A 22409-nucleotide genomic window follows, 5' to 3' on the forward strand; every position below is an offset into this window, starting at 1 on the left:
GATCTAGCCCACAGTAGTGTGTTTAATTATGTTTTATTAGGAATAATCTATATATGAATTTGCTAAGAAATCAAACATATACTAGGTAACATCCCAGTTGTCTCATTGAGTTTCATTCTTAAATAAACCAAAGAGCAGGGAACAGCAAATTCAATTTAAGATACTTTGTGAAGTTTCAGTTGGCTAATCTAATTTATAATATCATACCAAGTCTCAGGGTTTACAGTGATTCATTACAAACAAGAAATAGTATAGGAGAAATGGAAAAATAAAATCACCCTCAAGGACATGCAAAAGTGATGTTAGTGTTAATGAGAATTAAGTTAATGCTGCAAGGAGAGACTATGGTCTACTGATCACGGTCTATTTCTGTAGGTGAAGTCTCTCCCCCTTGCTTTCTAGGTCTTAACTATTTTTACAGTATCCATTGGAGACTAAAAATATATACCAGATAAGAATATAAATGAAATAAAGCTAATGATGGCTGATGTTTATGATGTTTACTTAAATTTACATTTTTCTTTTTTTAATTTGAAGTATCTAATGATTCATATTTTTCATATAGACCTTTCTAAATGCCTAATATTTCCCTAGAAAATTAGAAGTAACAAAATCTCATGCTCTTTGTACATGAACCATTAATTTTTCACCATATGGGTCATTTTAAAAAAATTATTGATGATGACTCTGGTTATCACAGGTGGTCAGTAGTGTGGGCCTACATTCACAGAGACACATCAGAACATTAAAAGTTTGGGTTATGACTAACCTTCAGGTTGATATTGTGCTATAATTGTCACCGTCTGCCCAGCTCCCTTTAGTGCAGCAGCTGCCTGTTCATGGGATGCTCCACGAAGGTCAATGCCATTCACCTGAAAGAAAGCATGTCACAAACTTTTGTTATTTCATAAAGCATAATAGCTGCATTATTTTATTACAGTGATGTTTTTATACATTGTGATAAATAGACATTTACTGCAGGTAAAGAGGAAAGAGAGAAAGTGAGGGAGGATGGTGGAGTGTCAGTCAATCCACTGGTTCACTCTCCAAATGCCTGAAAAGTCCTGTGGCTAACGCTGGGAGCTAGGAACTCAGCCCAGGTCTCCCATGTGAGTAGCAGAAGTCAGTGACTTGAACCATCACTGATGCATCAGCAGGAAGTGGGAGTCAGGATCCAGCATTCCCATATAGGAGCATCTTAACCTCAGCATCTTAATCTCTAGGCCAATGCCCACATCTCATTACTTGTATTCGGATAAAGAAAAAGGTTTCCCAAAACTGAGAGGCTACCTATGATTATGCCACATCCTTCAAAACCCTTCATATTCTACTCGGATATTTGTTAACTTAACAAGCTCTATGTTCTTGTTAACTCAGTTGGCAGAGATGTGGAATTTCATCTTGCGGTGTGTGTGCCATGGTCTGACTGGGTTGGAAACATTTTTGTCTCCCCTGCATCCACTAGGATTTTAGTATGTGCATTTAATATGCCCCTGTGAATTTCCTAGATTTCTGGGGTAGACAGGAGCCTTCAAAATTAGAGGTAAAACAGGATAATGAAGAGAGACACATGTAAATGTACATAGACAAGTATGTGTTGACAGATTAATATATTCAGATGAGGTTCTGGGGAGACGGTATGAAATGGGGCTGGATGGCTGCCAAATCCCCCTTTTTGGTCCATTGCTTAGTCTTGTCATACTGAGCATGGTTAGACAGCCCTGAGCCTTGTTCCAAAATAAACTTGAGTGCCCCATTTTTCATGCAGAGTTCCAGAATGAATTCTGACAAAATGAAATAAAGAGTGTCTGGAGTTTATTTTGCCGTTGCTAACTCCCATTTTGGAGCCCATATTGGAAGAAAACCAGAGCATCTAAATAACAAGCCCAAAACTCTGCTAGGGTAAAAAATCACTCTTAAGTCACATTTAATGAGAAGCTAAAGATAAAATCTTTCTTGAATCAATTCAGGCTAAGTCAACACGATATAATTACTAAGTGCTCTCCAATGACAGGGCTTTGTGTCTATCTCAGAAGCAGAACAGTGGGTGGAAAATAAAAGTGAACAAGACAAGTCTCTTAGAAATATTTTTAGTTGAAGCGAGTGCACAATAATTCTGCTACCTTTTATTTACAAGGAAGGCTAGTATGGCCCATTAAAGAAGAATAAAGGAGCTGATCAGCTTTCTATATGTAAAATGTATAACCTTAACAGTCCTCTTTGGTAATGATACTCCAGGGATAGACTGAGGAGGGGTTATTACCTTACTTGTTTTCCTGTTGGGCTTGGAGCATCTGTAATTTTCAACTGTGTACCTTGTCCTCTCACAATACCTTGTCCCAGTCTCCTTACTCATTGTCTAATTTTCCTTGCCTCTTCCCTCCCTGGCTTTCTGTTCTTGTGAACCCCTTACTGAAAGTTTTGGATTGCACAGTATCACTAGAAAGTCTGTTGAGCTAGGCTTGACCTGGCTGTGCCACTCACTAGCTGACTATCAGACATTTTTATCTGAGATTCAATTTTCTTCTACCTCAGAGGGAGGGGACTATTAGATTATTTGAGTCTATAACCCCATTAAGCTGTAAACTTCTAGTTCTATTCGTCTACTCCTTGGTAGGTGAGAATCTTCTCAGACTATCTAGGGTATTGGTGAGACTAAAGTGTGATTTTCAATAGTCAGAAGAGACAGGAAAGATAATTTCACCCAGGTCCCTGCCCACAGAAAAGAGAAGCACATAAACTTTATATGCCAAATAATACCTTCTCTTATCAATTATTTAGACCTAATTTTTATTGAAAAACCATGATCATGGTAATTAAATTCTGTTTTAGAAAGCTATCAAAGGAAGAGGTAAAAGTCCCAATCACTACCTCCATTTCCTCAGAGGAATCACTTTTATGTATCCTTTAAGAAAATTCACTATATGTACATGCAAATATGACTATTTCTATTGCTCTTTGTGCATATACACATTAATATACTACTACCTTTTAGTTTAAAGATCACATCATACATACAATCCTACAATTTGCTTTTACTTTTATTTCAACAGCGTATCTTGGACATCTTTCGAATTCATCATATTATTTTACTTTTTTATGAAAGCCTAGTATTCCTTAGTATGATTGTGCCAGCATTTTTCATGAGATCCCTATTGACATGGTTAAAGGTTGTTTCTGGTTTCTTCCTAGTAAAACACTCATGTAAATGTTTCTGATGAATAAATTCCCTGGAAATAGACTTCCTATTTCAAAGGGTATATGTGTATTGTTTCTTTTAATTTGCTATTATACATTGTAAAAATGACATTTATTTATTAAATAATCAGAAACAAAGAAAAAAAATGTAAACAGGCCATTTTCCAGATTTGATATAAAATAGAAGTAATTTATATAGTTAATGCACATATATGAAAAATAAAGAGGTATTAAAAAGCAAAAAAATAAAAAATTTTGGGGCTGGCACTGTGGCGCAGCGGGCTAGTGCCCTGGTCTGAAGCACCGGCATCCCATATGGGCGCCAGTTCTAGTCCCAGCTGCTCCTCTTCTGATCCAACTATCTGCTATGGCCTGGGAAAGCAGTAGAAGATGGCCCAAGTCGTTGGGCCCCTGTACCCACATGGGAGACCAGGAAGAAGCTCCTGGCTCCTGGCTTCAGATTGGTACAGCTCTGGCCATTGCGGCCATCTGGGTAGTGAACCAGCGGATGGAAGACCTCTCTCTCTGTCACTACCTCTCTCCGTAACTTTCTTTCAAATAAATAAAATAAAATCTTTAAAAATAATTTTTCAGGGCTGGCACTGTGGCACAGTGGGTTAATCTACTGCCTGCAACACCAGTATCCCATATCAGAGTGCTGCATCAAGTCCCGGGTACTCCCCTTCCCATCCAGCTCTCAGCTAAGGCACCTGGGAAGGCAGCAGAAGATGGGTCCTATTGTGTGTGTGGGAGACCTGGATGAGGTTCTTGACTCCTGACTTCAACCTGGACCAGCCCCAGCTATTGCAGCCATTTGGAAAAGGAACCAGCAGATGGAAGATATTTCTCTCTCTGTCTCTCACTTTCTCTGTCACTCTGCCTTTCAAATAATAACATAAATTACTTTAAAAATAAAAAAATTCTCCAGGCCAGTGCTGTGGTGTAGCGGGTTAACACACTGGCCTGAAGCGCTGGCATCCCATATGGAAACCACTTTGAAACCTGGCTGCTCCACTTCCCATCCAGCTCTCTGCTATAGCCTGGGAAAGCAGCAGAAGATGGAACAATCCTTGGCCCCTGCACCCATGTGGGAGACCCGGAAGAAGCTCTTGGCTGCTGGCTTTGGATCGGCTCAGCTCCAGCCATTGCAGCCAACTGGGGACTGGACCATTGGATGGAAGACCTCTCTCTTTCTCTCCGCTTCTCCTCTCTCTGTGTAACTCTGACTTTCCAATATATAAATAAATCTTCAAAAAAAATTCTCCCTACCTCTTATTATTCTCTCCAGAAATAGTAATATTGATTACTTCTTTTATATACTACTAATTATTTTTGTTATGAATACCAGCTAGTTTACAAAACATATGAATAATAAAATTCTGCACAAATAAGGTCATATTCAATAATTGGATATTTTTATACTTCTTAATATATCAAACTGTGTTTTCTTAGTTCACATGTATTTACATATTTCTCTGACTCTTTAAAATTATGAAATTTTCTATTATTTAATGTTAATAAATAATATTAATTATTAGTTATTATGTGCAGTTAAGGCACTATTAGGTTGCTTCAGTATTTACTATTATAAACAATGCTTTAATAAATATCAATTAACAAGTTGTTTAATATGAGTGGTGAATTTTGATAGCCTTTGCCAAAGGCCTTAAAAATGTGGCACTAATTTGTACTGCTATGAATAATATATGATTTTCTATCCTTTTACACTTTTATAATAGTTGTACATACTTTAACACTGGACTATTTCTATGCGAAAAAACTGACCTTGCTTATTTGTGGGTTCCTTAAAAGTAGGAGCTTGTCCTTTTGGGACTTGTGATCCTCACATAGTGCCTGGCAAATGGTAGATGTATAATAACTGAAGAAGTGAGTGAATATGCAAGTGAATGAATGAAAAATATACCCTCACTACATTATCTCAGGCACTTCATCATTTAACCTTTATGTGACACTGGCTTCATAAAGAACTTATCTCTAGGAAATCCACAACTGGGCTCAGCTCCAGTGCTTAAAAATAGGTTTTTATGTTGAATCTTTCTGGTACTTTCTACCTCGTAGTTCAGTCTGCTCTGTGATGGTTCACAGGACAACATTGTTTCTTCTTTATATGATCCTCCTTCTAATATTTGAAAACAATTTCATGTTTCTCAGGCTAAGGGATTCAGCTCTTTTCCCCGTTCTTCCTTCCTCCAGATCATTTTTGGCAAAGGACCATTTGGTCTTGCTTGCATATTTCCAATGACAGGGAACTTCAACCTTCCCTAGGGTGTCCATTTCATTTTTTAGATGTCTCTTATGAGTGTTATTTCTAGCATCAAGATATCATTTATTACTTCATTGAAAACTCCATGCATGTGAGGTTAAGTATGGTACCTAGACACTTGCTATATTACCATTATCTTTTTTTTTAACTTTTATTTAATAAATATAAATTTCCAAAGTGCAACATTTGGATTATAGCAGCTTTTTCCCCCGTAACCTCCCTCCCTTCAACCCACAACCATCCTATCTCCCACTCCCTCTCTCATCCCATTCTTCATCAAGAAGAATTTCATTTTCAATTATCTTTAGATACAGAAGGTCAATTTAGTATATACTAAGTAAAGATTTCAACAGACTGCACCCACACAGACACACAAAGTATAAAGTACTGTTTGAGTACTAGTTATACCATTAATTCACACAGTACATCACATTAAGGACAGAGATCCTACATGGGGAGTAAGTGCACAGTGACTCCTGTTGTTGATTTAACAATTGACACTCTTATTCATGGTGTCAGTAATCACCTGAGGCTCTTGTCATGAGCTGCCAAGGCTATCTTTAATTGTGTGTTTGGTGTAGGTCAGAGAACTAAACACAACATTGATATATATTTGGTTTCTTTAAAATATCCATTTTAGTTGCTTTCCTTTCTGTTTAAGGGAAGATTCAAAGCAGAGTGACACTAGTCACTATCCAGCAATTTGTTGTTCAGTGGAGGACAATGACAGGTAATTACATAATTAAGCAATGGTTGGGAAGTACTATGTTAGGAAAAGATAGAATGGCTTTGCAACAGAGCAAGGAACCTTACCTAGAGATGAGGAGGTATGAGAAGGTTTTCTGGAGGAAGTGACATTGAGACAAGCTCTGAGTGAGTTAACCAGGTGAGGAGTGCTGAGGAGAAAGGGGGAAGCAGAGGAGTAACAAGAGTATTCCAGGCATAGATTGAGGCACATATAAAGATCTGGAGGTGAGAGAGGATCCATAGAGTAGAAAAAATAATTGTCACTGAAGGACAGATATGGGAAGAAAAAGTGTGGTAAAGAGGTGAGAGATGAGGCAAGAAAATGAAGTTGGTAAGGGCAATGATGACAGTGATGATGGTGATGGTGATGGCTGACATGTACATGGTATTTACTATGTGCCAGGCATTGTTCTAAGCATTTCATGTATATAAATTCTCTTAGAAAGATCCAATGTTGGAAGCAGGACACACAGCAGACTCGTAGAATGAGAAATGCCCTGAACAGCACTCTGGCCTCAGAATCAGCCCTTAAGGCATTTGGATCCCGCTAAAAAGCCCATGAGAGAATTTAAGGCATGGAAAGCCAAGATGCTGTGGCAAAAAGTAACCTAAATGAAAGATCTCTGTGAGTGAGATCCTGGCGAAAAGAAGGGGCCATCAAAGAAGGAGGTACCTTTCTCCGAAGGGAGGAGAGAACTTCTACTTTGACTATGGCCTTGTCTAAAAAGGGTAGAGTTTGTGAACTCAAGAGGCTTCCATGGCCTTGGCAGCTCATGACAAGAGCCTCAGGTTATTACTGACACCATGAATAAGAGTGTCAATTGTTAAATCAACAGCGGGAGTCACTGTGCACCTGCCCCCCCCCCCCATGTAGGACCTCTGCCCTTAGTGTGTTGTACTATGAGAATTAACGATAAAACTAATCTTCAAACAGTACTTTATACTTTGTGTGTCTGTGTGGGTGCGAACTGTTGAAGTCTTTACTTAGTTTAGAGTTGATTTTCTGTATATAAAGATAATTAAGATGAAACTTAATGAAGAATGGGATGGGAGAGGGAGTAGGAGACAGGATGGTTTGCGGATGGGAGGGTGGGTATGGGGGGAACAATTGTTACAATTCAAAAGTTGTATTTATGAAGTTTATATTTATTAAATAAAAGTTTTTTATTAAAAATTCTCTTAACTCTTGTAACATCTCTGTGAACTAAGAACACAATCTCTGTTTTACAGAGGCAGAAATAGTGGCACAGATTGATCTGACCAAGGTTATATTGTTAATATGTTGCAAAGCCAGGAATTAAACTCAGGCAGTCTGGTTTGAGTGTGCATTCCTGAACATGACATGGTATTATCTCTCAGAGATGTGGTGATACAGGGCATGATTGAAATTTTAATGAATTGGAATTTATCTTGACTGCAATGGGGAGCCATCTTTAGTTGAAAGTTGAATAATGTTATTTTACCATCATTCTATACCCCAAGAATGCTTATACCTAGAGAAAATGCAGGGAATATGCCAGAAGCATGTGCTTATTGCCAGCCCTAATACAAGACCCTGAGGTTGGATTGACCCCTCGAGATACTTCTCAGAAGGCAGCACCAAGGCTTGTGAAGTTTTGCATCACAGTCCATGTCAACTACCTGTTGTAAGTTACTTAATCTCTTTGAGCTTCAATTTTGTCACATGCACGAGAAAATAATGACTCTTGTTTAGCTAGGTTGCTGTGTGTATAGTTAGAGATAACACAAATTACTTGCACATATAAGTATTCAGTAAATGCTATTTTTATTATGGTATCTCAATCATCTACGAAACTGGGACTTTAAAATGGCTTTTATTAGCAACAATAAGACCAAATAGATTTGGTAGAAGATTGCTTTGGAGTTACAGTAGGCAAGAAGTACAAATTTAACGAATTACTAATTGTGAAAAAATACAAAGGGCTGACCCAGTGGGAAAGGGTTAGATAATTGACATAAGATTTCAATTAAAACTAATCAAGTATAGAACACAGGGGACTGTTTCAAACAAATTATTTCACAGTTGGAAATCTGGGTGGAATGTGCATGGGGGTGAGGATCAAGAAAGAAACTGGGGCAGAATATAAACTATTTCTATTTTATTTAGAAAGACTACAGATAGAAATATGAGAAGATGCATTACTTACATATTAAACAAATGTAGAAGGCCTCCATCCTGTCTCAAGAGGAAAAAAAATCTATTTTCATTTTCCTAAAGTGAAGTGATGCAGTGAAGTAAAAATTTGAGTTCCATTGCCACCAATTTACTCAGAATAGTCAATAAGCTACTCTGGAAAATGAAGGTGCTAGGCCCACCAACTTTAGAGTCCCCTGTGGTTATTACTTCAATGAATTCCATGGCATAAAGATAATATCTCAAAAGTGTTTTTACAATTAGTAAACGCTTTTCCCACCTCATGTATTTTACTGAACAAGGTGAGACATAAACAAATATAACAAAAACATTCACATATGTTAAGTGATTCTTATAATAATATACTTATGAGGAAAGCAAGGAAATTATAAATATCCCACATGGTCTTGAATTGTGAGCAGTTTGGGATGCCTGGCATGGAGTATGAAGAAGAGAAGGGAGAAATGTTTCCAGCAGAAGTGGTTCATGAATGCCAGGTTAAGAAGTTTTGTCAGCAAGTGGCCATACAGAGCCATTAGGCAAGAAAAAGAAATCAAAGGGATACAAATTGGGAAGGAGGAAGTCAAACTATCCCTATTTGCTGATGATATGATTCTGTACAAAGAGGATCAAAAAGCTCCACTAAGAGACTATTGAAACTCATAAAAGAGTTTGGTAAAATGGCAGGATAAAAAATTAACACACAAAAAAATAGCCTTTATATACACAGACAATGCCATGTCTGAGAAAGAACTTCTAAAAAAATTTCATTCACAATAGCTAAAAAAAAATCAAATACCTTGGGATAAATTTAAACAATGACATAAAAAGTCTCCATGATGCGGCCGGCGCCGCTGCTCACTAGGCTAATCCTCCGCCTAGCGGCGCCGGCACACCGGGTTCTAGTCCCGGTTGGGGCGCCAGATTCTGTCCCGGTTGCCCCTCTTCCAGGCCAGCCCTCTGCTGTGGCCAGGGAGTGCAGTGGAGGATGGCCCAGGTGCTTGGGCCCTGCACCCCATGGGAGACCAGGAAAAGCACCTGGCTCCTGGCTCCTGCCATCGGATCAGCGCGGTGCGCCGGCCGCAGCGCGCCGGCCGCAGCGGCCGTTGGAGGGTGAACCAACGGCAAAAGGAAGACCTTTCTCTCTGTCTCTCTCACTGTCCACTCTGCCTGTCAAAAAAAAAAAAAAAAAGTCTCCATGATGAAAATTACAAAATATTAAACATAAAATTGAAAACACAACAGATGGAAAAATCTTCCATATTCATGGATTAGAAGAATCAATATAATCAAAATGACCATATTATCACAAGCAATTTACAGATTTAATGCAATCCCAATCAAAATACCAATGACATTCTTCTCAGATCTGGAAAAAATGGTGCTGAAATTCATATGGAAACACAGGAGATGCTGTACAGCTAAAGCAATCTTGTACAACAAAAACAAAGCCAGAGGCATCACACTATCACATTTTAAGACATACTACAGGGCAATTATAATCAAAAAAGCTTGGTACTGGCTTGATGGGTAGATCAATGGAACAGAATAGAAACTCCAGAAATCAATCCACACATCTACAACCAACTTATCTTTGACAAAGGAGCTAAAATCAATCCCTGAAGCAAGGACAGTCTCTTTAACAAATGGTGCTGGGGAAACTGTGTTTCCATATGCAAAAGTATGAAGCAAGACCCCTACCTTACACCTTACACAAAAATCTACTCAAAATGGATTGAAGACCTAAATCTATGACTTGATACCAACAAATTATTAGAGAACATTGGGAAACCCTGCAAGACACTGGCATAGGCAAAGACTTCTGAGAAAAGACCCCAGAAGCACAGGCAATCAAAGTCAAAATTGACAAATAGGATTACATCAAATTGAGAAGCTTCTGTACTGCAAAAGAAACAGTCAGGAAAGTGAAGAGACAACCAACAGAATGGGAGAAATATTTGCAAACTTCAACTGATAAAGGATTAATACCCAGAATCTATAAAGAGCTCAAGAAACTCAACAACAACAAAACAAATATCCAGTTAAGAAATGGGCAAAGGACTTGAACAGATATTTTTCCAAAGAGGAAATCCAAATGACCAACAGACACTGAAATGTTTAGGATCACTGGCAAGCAGGGAAATGCAAATCAAAACCATTATGAGGTTTTACCACACCTCAGTTAGAATGACTTTTATACAGAAATCACAAACAACAATGCTGGTGGTGGGGGCGGGGTGGGGGAGAGGGAAGGTACACCAACTCACTGTTGGTGAGAATGTAAACTGGTCCAGCCACTGTGGAAGACAGTATGGAGATAACTCAGAAAGTTGAAAATAGATAACCATATGACCTGAAAATTTATCCAAATGAAATCAGCGTATGAAAAGACAAACATTCCATGTTTATTGCAGCTTAATTCACAATAGCTAAGGTATGGAATCAACCCAGATGTCCGTCAACTGAAGACTGGATAAAGAAATTGTGGGATATTTATACCATGGAATACTACACAGCAATAAAAAATGACATCCTATCATTTGCAACAAAATGGATGAAACTGGAAAGCATTATACTTAGTAAAATAAGCTAGTCACCAAATGACAAGTACCATATGTTCTCCCTGATCTGAGGTAACTAATAGAGTACCTAAAAGGTAATTTATAGAAGTGGAATTGACACTTAGAGATGGGATGACTTTGAATAGCCCTTGTCTCAACTGTTGAGGAACAGTTTTTTTTTTTTTTTCCATACTATTTGTTGAACTCTTTACTTAGTGTAGGGTTAATCGTATGCATATTAAATTAATTGAAAATAGATCTTAATAAAAAATAAGAATGATAATAGGAGAGGAAGGAAAAAAGGTGGGAATGTGTGGGAGGGAGGGCAGGATGGGAAGAATTACTATGTTCCTAAATTTGTATATATGAAATGCATGAAGTTTGTATACTTTAAATAAAATATTCTAGTAAAAAAAAAAAGTGGCCATAGAAGGGTTTCCTGGAAGCATTTAACAAAATCTGGCTGTGTTTAGAAGATGATAATCTGGAAATAGTGAAATGTGGTTGAAGAGCAAGGTGATCAGCTGGCGCCACGGCTCAATAGGCTAATCCTCCGCCTGCAGCGCCAGCACCCTGGGTTCTAGTCCCAGTTGGGGCGCTGGATTCTGTCCTGGTTGCTCCTCTTCCTGTCCAGCTCTCTGATATGGCCCAGGAGTGCAGTGCAGGATGGCCCAAGTCCTTGGGCCCTGCACCCACATGGGAGACCAGGAGAAGCATCTGGCTCCTGGCTTCGGATCAGTGTGATGCACTGGCGCAGTGCACCAGCCTCAGCGGCCACTGGGGGGTTAACCAACAGCAAAAGGAAGACCTTTCTCTGTCTCTCTCTCTCACTGTCCACTCTGCCTGTCAAAAAAAAAAAAAAAAAAAGAAAGAAAGAAAGAAAACAAGGGAGAGCAAGGTGATCAAAGATAGCATAACCAGATGGGTGACTATTGAAATACTACAAATGATAGGTGATGAAAATTTGAATCAGGAAAATGGGAAAGAAATTAAGAAGGTGAGATGCAGAATGAGCTTTAGAGAGGATACAGAGGGAGGTTCTACATTGTTATTCTCAAATACTTCTGGGAACTGAACAGAGCTTAAATTATATTAATGGTGTTGGACAGATTGGAAATGGGAGTTCAAAAAGGTGCCAGAAACTTTAAGACAACTTGCAGTGTGGTGACACCATTAATCTATATGGGAACACAAGATGGAAAGTGAGTTTGGATGAAAGGATACTGCATTTTGCTCTAGACATGTTGAGTTTGCTGTGTCTAGTAGCTATTGGCAGTTTTGAAGGCAGTTAGAAAACATATATTCCTAAAGTCAGTAACCTTAGTGACCCAGATGTAGAAGAGTATTGCTGTACAAAAGGGGAATCCTAAAAACACCTACTTCTCAAGCCTGAGTTTCTTCAGCTAGAAAGAGCCTCATGCTAAATCTCTGAGTTTCCATATAAAATTTAATAAACAAACACATTCCATACTTGATATGTATTTCATTGACAACTTGAGAAAAACAAACATTCCATTCAGCATTAAACTTTTTAAACACCCTCCAGCATGTTTCAGAGTGAGCGAGTTATAAATTGTATTTGAAGTGGAAATTTCTAATTAAGTTCTCTTCTACTCCTGCAGGCTGTTGCATTTGGTGGAGAGTGATAACATTTCTGACAGTAGCTGCATGAGAGCTCAAGAGTAGAATTCTTCTGGAATAGAGGAAAAATAAAAACTGGATATTGGACATTTACATATTTTAGCAGTTAAATATTGACATCCTTTTTAAATTTGGCATTTTGGTAGAAAAATGTCATACCATTTTTTTTAGAAAACACCTTTAACAATGTTTTGGCTGTACAAAACATTTTGTACATGTAGGAATTTATTGCAGTGTTTGAAATGCTGCTTGGGATGCCCGTATCCCACATCAAAATGCCTAGGTTTGTGGTCCCACTCTTCTCATCCATCTTCCTACTAATGCACATTATGAGAAGCAGCAGGTGATGGTTCAAGTACTTGGGTCCCTGCTATCCATGTGAGAGACCTCGATTGACTTCCTGGGTGCTGGCATTGGCCTGGCCTAGTCCTGAATGTTGTGGGCATTTGGGCAATGTATCAAGGGATGAAGATATCTCTCTCTCTTTCCCTCCCTCCCCTATCTTTCTTTCAAATAATATAAATAAATAAATCTTAAAACTTTAAAGACGTTTTGCAGAGGATTGGTCACTTTGGAGTCTTTTATTGAAAATAATCAATTATTTAGACAAGGTCATAGTCAAAGTGGAGGTTCACTCCTCCTTTGAGAGAAAGGTACCTCTTTCTTTGATGGCTCTTTCTTTCTTTCTCTCTCTCTCTCTCTCTTTCTTTCTTTCTTCCTTCCTTCCTTCCTTTTTTTTTTTTTTTTTGCAAAAGCAAGGTCTAGGTTTTATTTTGGAAGTACACGCTGCACAAAAGGGACCCCGTCGTCTAACCAACCGTGCAGCAGTAGGCAGAGGAAGGCCTCCAGCTGAGCTCGGGATGAAATGGGGACGTTATGGGGCAGGGAAAGCCATTGTAATCCTGTACGATGACCTGTTCTTTCTACTGGGATCTCACTCACAGAGATCTTTCATTTAGGTTTTTTTTTGTTTGTTTGTTTTTTTGCCAGAGTGTCTTGGCTTTCCATGCCTAAAATACTCTCATGGGTGCAAACTGTTGAAATCTTGACTTAATATATACTAAATTGATCTTCTGTATATAAAGACAATTGAAAATGAATCTTGATGTGAATGGAATGGGAGAAGGAGTGGGAGTTGGGAGGGAAGTTATGGGGGGGAAAAGCCATTGTAATCCATAAGCTGTACTTTGGAAATTTATATTTGCTAAATAAAAGTTAAAAAAAGAAAATAATAAATTATAATTTGGCTATCCAAATCAACCTTATTATATACCAAAAAGCAGCAAATAATTTTCAGGAATAATACTTTTTGACTAACAAGTTAATCACATCTATAAGCAAAAAAAAAAAATGAAATCTTATGGTCTTATACAAAATACAAGATGATGCAAATATCTCCACATCTGATGTTTCTCATAACTCTACACTTAAAAATCCATCTGCTATCTTTGACATTTTCATTTGGATGCTTAACACTTTTTAAACTCATCTTGTTCAAAGTCAGACTTCTAATTTTCTTTCAAATCTGTTTCTGTGAGATTTTGTCACTTTCAACAATTAATGCTACCACCATCTACTCAAACCACTGAACTAAGAACCTTAATTCTTTTTTCTCCTTCCCACCTTCCCACGTAATGCATCAGTGTCTATTTATTGTGGCTCGAAGCCATATTTCAATTCCTTCCAATTTTCTTCAATTCCACCCCCTATCTCTCTTGGCTGAGCCATAGTGCATCCAAGAGATAGAAGATCCCCCCACCTTCATTTTGATTCAGCAACCTGAAAGATCTCAAAATGTGTATCAGATCATGCCTCTCTGCTAAAATCCTTCCCTTGGCTTCCTGTTAAAGTTTGAATAGAACTCAAACCCCTCACCTTGACCTATGCCTACCCCTCTAATCCTGTCTTAAACTATTTTCTGCTTTCTTCACTACTCTCTTACAACAGGAGCTTCCTTCTGTTTCATTTAATTCCAAGTTGCCTCCAGCCTTAGGGCATCTGTGCCACTGTACCCTTTGACAAGAGTGGACTTCCATAGCCCTTCTCATAGCTGACTCTTTATTTTTTATTTTATTTATTTATTTATTTATTTTTACAAATCTCAGCTTTAATGTCAATTCCTCAGAAAGTTCTTGGCTAACTACATAATTTGAAATAGCACCCCTCCCCCCAGCCCATCTTTAACACTCTGGTTCTAATTTCTTACAGAATTTAGGTCTGCCTGATATTTTCTTCTTCTCACTCATCCTCCCAAAAGCTTCTCATGGGTAGAGGGACCTTGTCCATCTCTTTTACCTCCGTACCGCTAGTGCCTGGAATGTTATGTAGATACTTAATAACATTCCTTGACGTGATGAATGATTATAACTATTAGATCACATAATTTTACTTAAATCATTAAAGTTTATTTGACAACTGGTTATTGCACACTTGTTATGCATTGAGTACTGATCAGAGCCTTTGAAGAAGTAATTTGTCTTCTCAAGGGAGAATGGTTGATTAAACTGAACTCACTGAATTAGAATCTTTGAAAGTGGTGCTTAAGAATATTTGTTTTTCCAATTCAATCCCATCAAGGTGGCATGTACCAATGCCATCTAACTTGTTAAAGTGATCAGTTTTAGTTCATAATTGATCAAAAATTGGCAGTGTCAAAGGGATTACATAAATAAGACCAGTGTCTGCAAATAATTGATAAATTAAAAAGGAGAGAATGACCCTGCATGGGAAGCAGGATACACAGCAGACTCATAGAATGGCAAATGCCCTAAACAGCACTCTGGCCTCAGAATCAGCCCTTAAGGCATTCGGATCCGGCTAAAAAGCCCATGAGAGTTTCACAGGCATGGAAAGCCAAGACATTGTGGCAAAAAAAAAAAAAAATGACCTAAATGAAAGATCTCTGTGAGTGGGATCCCAGTGGAAAGAACGGGCCATCAAAGAAGGAGGTACCTTTCTCTGAAGGGAGGAGAGAACTTCTACTTTGAATATGGCCTTGTCTAAATAAGATCAGAGTTAGTGAACTCAAGGTGGCTTCCATAGCCTTGGCAACTCATGACAAGAGCCTTGGGTGATTACTGACGTCATAAACAAGAGTGTCAATTGTTAAATCAACAGCAGGAGTCACTGTGCACCTCCCCCCCCCCCCAATGTAGGACCTCTGCCCTTAGTGTGTTGTGCTATGAGAATTAATGGTGAAACTACTACTCAAACACTGCTCTATACTTTGTGTGTCTTTGTGGGTGCAGTCTGTTGAAATCTTTACTTAGTATATACTAAGTTGATCTTCTGTATCTAAAGATAATTGAAAATGAATCATGATGAAGAATGGGATGGGAGAAGCAGTGGGAGATGGGATGGTTGTGGGTGGGAGGGAGGTTATGGGGGGAAAGCCACTATAATTCAAAAGTTGTACTTTTTTTTTATTTGACAGGTAGAGTTACAGACAGTGTGAGAGAGAGACAGAGAGAAAGTTCTTCCTTCCATTGGTTCACTTCCCAAATGGCCGCCGCAGCTGGTGCTGTGCCAATCCAAAGCCAGGAGCTAGATGCTTCCTCCTGGTCTCCCATGCAGGTGCAGGGCCCAAGCACTTGGGCCATCCTCCATTGCCTTCCTGGGCCACAGCAGAGAGCTGGACTGGAAGAGGAGCAACCGGGACTAGAACCCGGCATCCATATGGGATGCCGGCGCTGCAGGCGGAAGATTAACCAAGTGAGCCATGGCGCTGGCCCCTTGATTTCAGCCTCAAGTTGTGTTGTGACTTGGCTCATTTATAAACTTTTTGGCCCTTTGGGGCTCTATCCCCAATTAGGATTTGCAGAATGGTCCTGGAACTTCCTTGACTATATACTTGGAGTGGAACACATGGACATGGAAATAATGAGCTGTACAACTTGCTCTTCTCATTTCAGGCCTCTGTATTCCAGACTCTGCTTTGAGCAATAGTTTCTGTCATTATGAATATCACTCAGAACTGTGTAAACTGTAAGAACCATGGTGGAGATATCCTAGAAGACCCCCACACATGTCTTCACATTCTTGAACACATTGTTGTTAAGTATTCATTCACTTCTGCTTCACCAAAGCCCCCAAACCGCTCAGACTCACAGTCAAACTCTAGAGTGGGAGGCTAAATTCCCACCCTATATCTGCTTTGTAACTTCTCACTTAACTTACCAAGCTCTCATCCTGAGAGGGGATCTACTTTAGGCTTAGGGTCAGATTTGAAGCTGAGATCTTTCTTGACGAATAATGGTAACAAAAGCAACCTTTTTAAATTAGTAGGCTGATTGCTCTATTCTTTTCTTTTTTAAAAACAAATAACTTTTTAATAAAAATCTATTTTCAGGGAAGCATTGTAGCATAGTGGGTAAAACTGCTGCTTGCAACACCAGCATTCCATATGCACATTGGTTTGAGTCCTGGCTGTTCCACTTCTAATCCAGCTTCCTCTTAATGACTGAAGAAATGCAGTGGAAGATGGCCCAAGCACATGGGAGACCAGGAAGAAGCTCCTGGCTCTTGGCTTTGGTCTGGCCCAGCTCTGGCCATTGTGGCTATGCTGAGAGTGAACCAGAGGATGGAAGATCTCTCTGTCTCTCCCTCCCTCTCCCTCTGTGTAATTCTGCCTTTCAAATAAATAAAATAAACTTTTTAAAAAGATCTATTTTGTTTTTACTTGAAAGGCAGAGAGGCCAAAAAAGAGAGACACAGCAAGATGCTTCATCTGTTGATTCACACCCCAAATACTTTCACAGCCAGGGCTGGGTCAGGCCAAAGTGAGGAGCCTAAAACTCAATCTAGGTCTCCCATATGGTACAGGGACCCAAGTACTTGAATTGTCACATGCTGCCTCCCAGAGTGTACTCCAGCAGGAAGAGATTTGGGCAACCCAATCAGTGGCTTTACTTCTGTACCAACTGCCTGCCCCTCTATTGTGTATTTAAAATTAGTTTTCATGTGGTTTCTGACATTAATGTATCATTAAATTTAATTCACTAAAAAACCTAAAATTTTCAAACATTATATTAATCTGTTTAACAGATATTTATTGAATGCTTCCCTTGTCCCAGTCATTGTGTTTTTCTTTTCTTTTTTTTTTTTTTTTTTTTTTTTTTTGGGAGAGGGGATTTAGTGAAGAGTGCAGTGACTTACAATCCAACAGTAGTTAGCAACTGCGTATGAAAATGTATATATGTGTGGGAAGGTATTTTTCATTGTTAAAGTGCCAGAGTTGGAGGTCAGCCTTGGTACTAATCACGCAATGCCCAAATATGTTAAACGTCCCGCAAACTGTGGCAGAGTTACACAGTGAAAAAATATGTTTTCCAAAAGGCAATCAAACCTGCAAAAAGAGACACTAGATCAACACTGTTTTCCACATAAATATTCTAATTCCAAATGAACTTTATTCTTTTATTAAATTAAGTCCAGTTGGATAACTAATTGGCAAGCTTTTCACATTAACTAGCAATTGGTTTAAATAGAATTTTTTTTTATGATTGTTTTGTTTTTTGTGGGTTTTTTTTTTAGGGGGAAGGTTGTTTTGTACTTTATTTTTTTTAACTTTTATTTAATGAATATAAATTTCCAAAGTACAGCTTATGGATTACAATGGCTCCCCCCCCCCATAACTTCCCTCCCACCCGCAACCCTCCCCTTTCCCTCTCCGTCTCCCCTTCCATTCACATCAAGATTCATTTTCAATTCTCTTTCTATACAGAAGATCAGTTTAGCATATATTAAGTAAAGATTTCAACAGTTTGCACCCACATAGAAACACAAAGTAAATAGAATATATTTTTGAGAAATTTATTTTATATATATTAATATTTATTTATTTATTTGAGCGGCAGAGTTACAGAGAGAAGGAGAGTCAGAGAGAAAGGTCTTCCATTCATTTGTTCACTCCCCAGATGACTGTAATGGCCAGAATGGGGCTGATCTGAAGCCAGGACAGGAGCTTCTTACGGGTCTTCCATGTCTGGGCAGGGGCTCAAGCACTTGGGACATCTTCCATTGGCTTCTCAGGCCATTAGTAGAGAGGTGGCTCAGAAGAGGAGCAGCCGGGACATGATCTGGCACTTAGATGGGATACCAGCTCCATAGGCAGAGGCTTAACTGACTACACCACAGTGCCAGCCCTAGACTTATTTATATATTTGAAATGCAGAGTGACACCCACACAGAGGAAAAGACTCAGAAGGAGAGGGAGAGGAGGAACAGGAAGAGGGAAAGTGGGGGGGGAGGGGGAGAGGGAGGGAGAAAGAGAGAGAAAGAAAGAAAGAGAGAGAGAGAGAGAGAGAGAGAGAGAGAGATTTCTTCCACCTGCTGGTTTACTCCCCAAAAGTCTACAGCAATTGGGGCTGAGGCCAGGCCAAAGCCAGGAGCTAGGAGCTCCTTTTTGGTCTTCCACCGGGGGTAGGAACCCAAATACTTGGACCATCATTTGCTGCCTCCCAAGTGCATCAGTAGGAAGTTGGATTGGAAGTGAAAGAGTTGGGACTTGATCTGGCAGTCAATGTGGGCATCCCAAGTGATGGCTTAACTCATTGTACCATAGCACACACCACAATATACAAATCTGAATGTAAAAAGCTATTGATTTCTATATATCACTAAGTTGGTTGGACTTTTGCAATCTAAACTGAATACGTGAGATCTTAGTGTGAGTAAAGAGGTTCTTGTTTATTTGTCCTCCCTGCACAGTTGATCTTACTCATAAACTTTAAAATCAAGTTTACAGGGAATAATGAATTGTCTCCAGAGACACGCCTATTAAAAGGTTCATTTCTAAAGCATCTGAAAGTCTTGGGTAAGGAAGAAGATACCTATGAAACCATCTTGGTCAAAATCCATTAATGCAAAACTCCAACACTGGAGTAAGACTCACCTAATGTTTGTTTCATGATAGCTCCTCAGGATAATGATATTCTTTTGTGTTTGGGCTTCTGCGGACCTTAGCATTTGATTGTTGCCCATAATTATAGCTTAGCATTCCTTACTTATTCCTCATCTAAAAATAAGGTCATGCCTAAAATCTCCCAGGAAACAGGTTTTCTGAGTTCAGGTAAACTGTATTAAGAATGCTTAAGTCCTCTCTTTGTAATTGCTTCATCAGTCAAATCAAGCAGAAACGCGCATACTAACCTCCATATATAGTTATTGTTATAACAAATAGCTCATACAATTCAGAGTGTTCTGTGATTTGCTTTATTTCTCCATTTAAATGATTTTTTAAAATGGATAAATATTGGAGCCGGTGCTGTGGCATAGTGGATAAAGACACCGCTTGCACTGCTGGCATCCGTATGGGTGCTGGTTTGAGTCCCGGCTGCTCCACTTCTGATCCAGCTCTCTGCTATGGCCTGGGAAGGCAGGAGGATGGCCCAAGTTCCTGGGCCCCTGCACCTGCATGGGAGACCTGGAAGAAGCTCCAGGCTCCTGGCTTCAGATTGGCTCAGCTCCAGCCATTGTGCCCATTTGGGGAGCGAACTATCGGATGGAAGACCTTTCTCACTGTCTCTCCCTCTCTCTGTCTGTAACTCTGCCTCTCAAGTAAACTCATAAATCTTTTTTTTTAAAAAAGAATAAATATCAACAACTAAACTGTAAGGCTCTTGAGGGCAGAAAGAGCAATTATTTTCATCTTCTTATATTCCCAGGAGGTGGCATGAATTGCCTTCCTCATAAATCATTATGGAGGGTGACTGCAATTGCGTCTCTTCCCTACTCTGCATCTCTTCCTCTATTCTGAAGAAACCTGTAGTTTTATGAAGACTTTTGCTCCTCTAAAGTTTACCAGTTTACTAATGACTTGGTAGCCAATTCCAGTGGCTATTACACGAAAAGATGACAAACTAGAAAACAAAGTGAGGCAAGGAAAACTCGTGGAGAGATATGCAGGACCCTGAGAGGGAGGCAACCAGCTTTCCCTAGAGAGTAGAGGTTTCTATGCTGGAGCTGCCAACTTGAATGCCGCCTCTTTGGGCAAGTGTTAGGTGGATCATACAACAGAGAGCTTTCATTCCAAAAGAAAATGATTTTATAAAAAAATTATAGGCAATAATTACTTAAAACTACTCTGAGAAAACATACTCCAAAAAATTGGAAGAGTGAGAAAGAATGACATCCTCTAGAATTACCTCTCCTTTATCACTTCCTTCTTTCTCTCAGCCACACATCAGAACTTCATCAAAGAAGTCTCAGCTGAGCTCAGTCTTTCCCTATCAGTCCCCAGGGGATATTGTAAGCATCAGAACATTTTCCATTTGTACAGGCACAGAGATATTTTCTAATTACTAACCAATTCCCTCCTGCCAGCCCTCCCAATCTAGTGCTCAGAACGCTGCTCCCTACAGAAAACAACTCCTGGGCAAAGTCTGAGTTTCCATGGTTAGTTGCTGGAGCCTCAAACATGAACAGATCTGCAAAGCTACAGTCCCTTAATTAGAGCATAACATCAAGAAATCAGATTCCACTGCCATAGTTCAATTCCCAGCACAAAGTAAGTGCTCAGTAAGTAAGAGTAATAAAAGGGAGAGAGAGTCAGGAGAACAGGAAAGAAGCAGACAGACTAAAGAAGGTAGATGTTCAATGGGCTTTCTTCCTTCTGTAACCAGAAATTTAAATGTGAAAATGAGGTTATTAATAAAGATAATAGTAGCAACTAAATATTGAGCAAGAAGATATGGTGCAAAACTTGTTATGCTAGTCCCCCCTGAGAAATTTCCTAAGGTCAACTTTAAAATGAAGAAATGGAGATGAGGATAGGTCATATGTTTCTAAATTAGTAGAGCCAGAATAAAATTAGCTGTGTGGTGCACGGATTCTGTCCTTTCTGCCCTACTCTTAACAATAACTGTTGACTCCAACCCAAGCCTGCAGGTGACACTCCTGTCACTGAGAATCAACAATACTCTATGTGCTGCTGAATCAATTCCTGCCCCCATGCACATTTCCTTTGCACAAAAGGACACCTACTACTAGCATACTCAGAACCTTTTAGCACCTGGACCACTTTGCCTTTCCATCTGAGCCAGCTCCCCTCAGCAGCTCTGCCACTGTGGGCAGTACAGAGAGCACAACAACCCCCAGAGCATCTTACTCGACATCAAACCTTTTTAATATTCCTGTGACCAACACTTCAGTGCCTCCTCATCCAGCTCCCTCCTTGAACTGTACTTCACTCTATGCTGGGGTCAGTTCTGCGAATAAATGGCTGCAGGCACTGCCTGGCCACAGGCTCTGCCACATCTGTGGTCATGAAGTCAATAAGCACAGACCATTCGAGGCTGCCTGAAACAGGGCACTTGGATCTCTCAAGCTCCTTCCATGCTCTATCATGCTCTATCAATCACCAGCATCAGACTTTTTTTTTTTTTTTTTTTTTTTTTTACAGGCAGAGTGGAGAGTGAGAGAGAGAGAGACAGAGAAAGGTCTTCCTTTTCCATTGGTTCACCGCACAGTGGCCGCTGCGGCCGGTGCATCGTGCTGATCTGAAGCCAGGAGCCAGGTGCTTCTCCTGGTCTCCCATGTGGGTGCAGGGCCCAAGGACTTGGGCCATACTCCACTGCACTCCAGGGCCACAGCAGGGAGCTGGCCTGGAAGAGGAGGGACTAGGACAGAATCCGGCGCCCCGACCGGGACTAGAACCTGGTGTGCCGGTGCCGCAGGTGGAGGATTAGCCTATTGAGCCGTGGTGCCGGCCTCAGCATCAGAATTAACACAACTAACCCATGCTGCTCATGGCACTGGGAGGTCCATGGAACCCTGGCATGTGCTTTTGAATTATTTAGAATCTCCACCTTATCTTTTCCCTTCT

General features: G+C 39.7%; 1 protein-coding gene across 22 annotated transcripts in view; it reads right to left on the minus strand.

The window, feature by feature from the left end:
* DLG2 (discs large MAGUK scaffold protein 2) overlaps positions 1-22409 on the minus strand; it is a 2253656-nt gene that overhangs the window by 357976 nt on the left and 1873271 nt on the right. For all 22 annotated transcript variants that reach the window (XM_051821188.3, XM_089332011.1, XM_051821160.3 and 19 more), the window contains one exon: positions 770-872. In XM_051821188.3, the coding sequence (XP_051677148.1) occupies positions 770-872 (103 nt within the window). The remainder of the gene's footprint in view (positions 1-769; positions 873-22409) is intronic.

The sequence above is a fragment of the Oryctolagus cuniculus genome, chromosome 1, assembly GCF_051225735.1.
Source record: "Oryctolagus cuniculus isolate XC-2025 breed Fujian yellow rabbit chromosome 1, ASM5122573v1, whole genome shotgun sequence".
In the NCBI taxonomy this organism is placed as follows: domain Eukaryota; kingdom Metazoa; phylum Chordata; class Mammalia; order Lagomorpha; family Leporidae; genus Oryctolagus; species Oryctolagus cuniculus.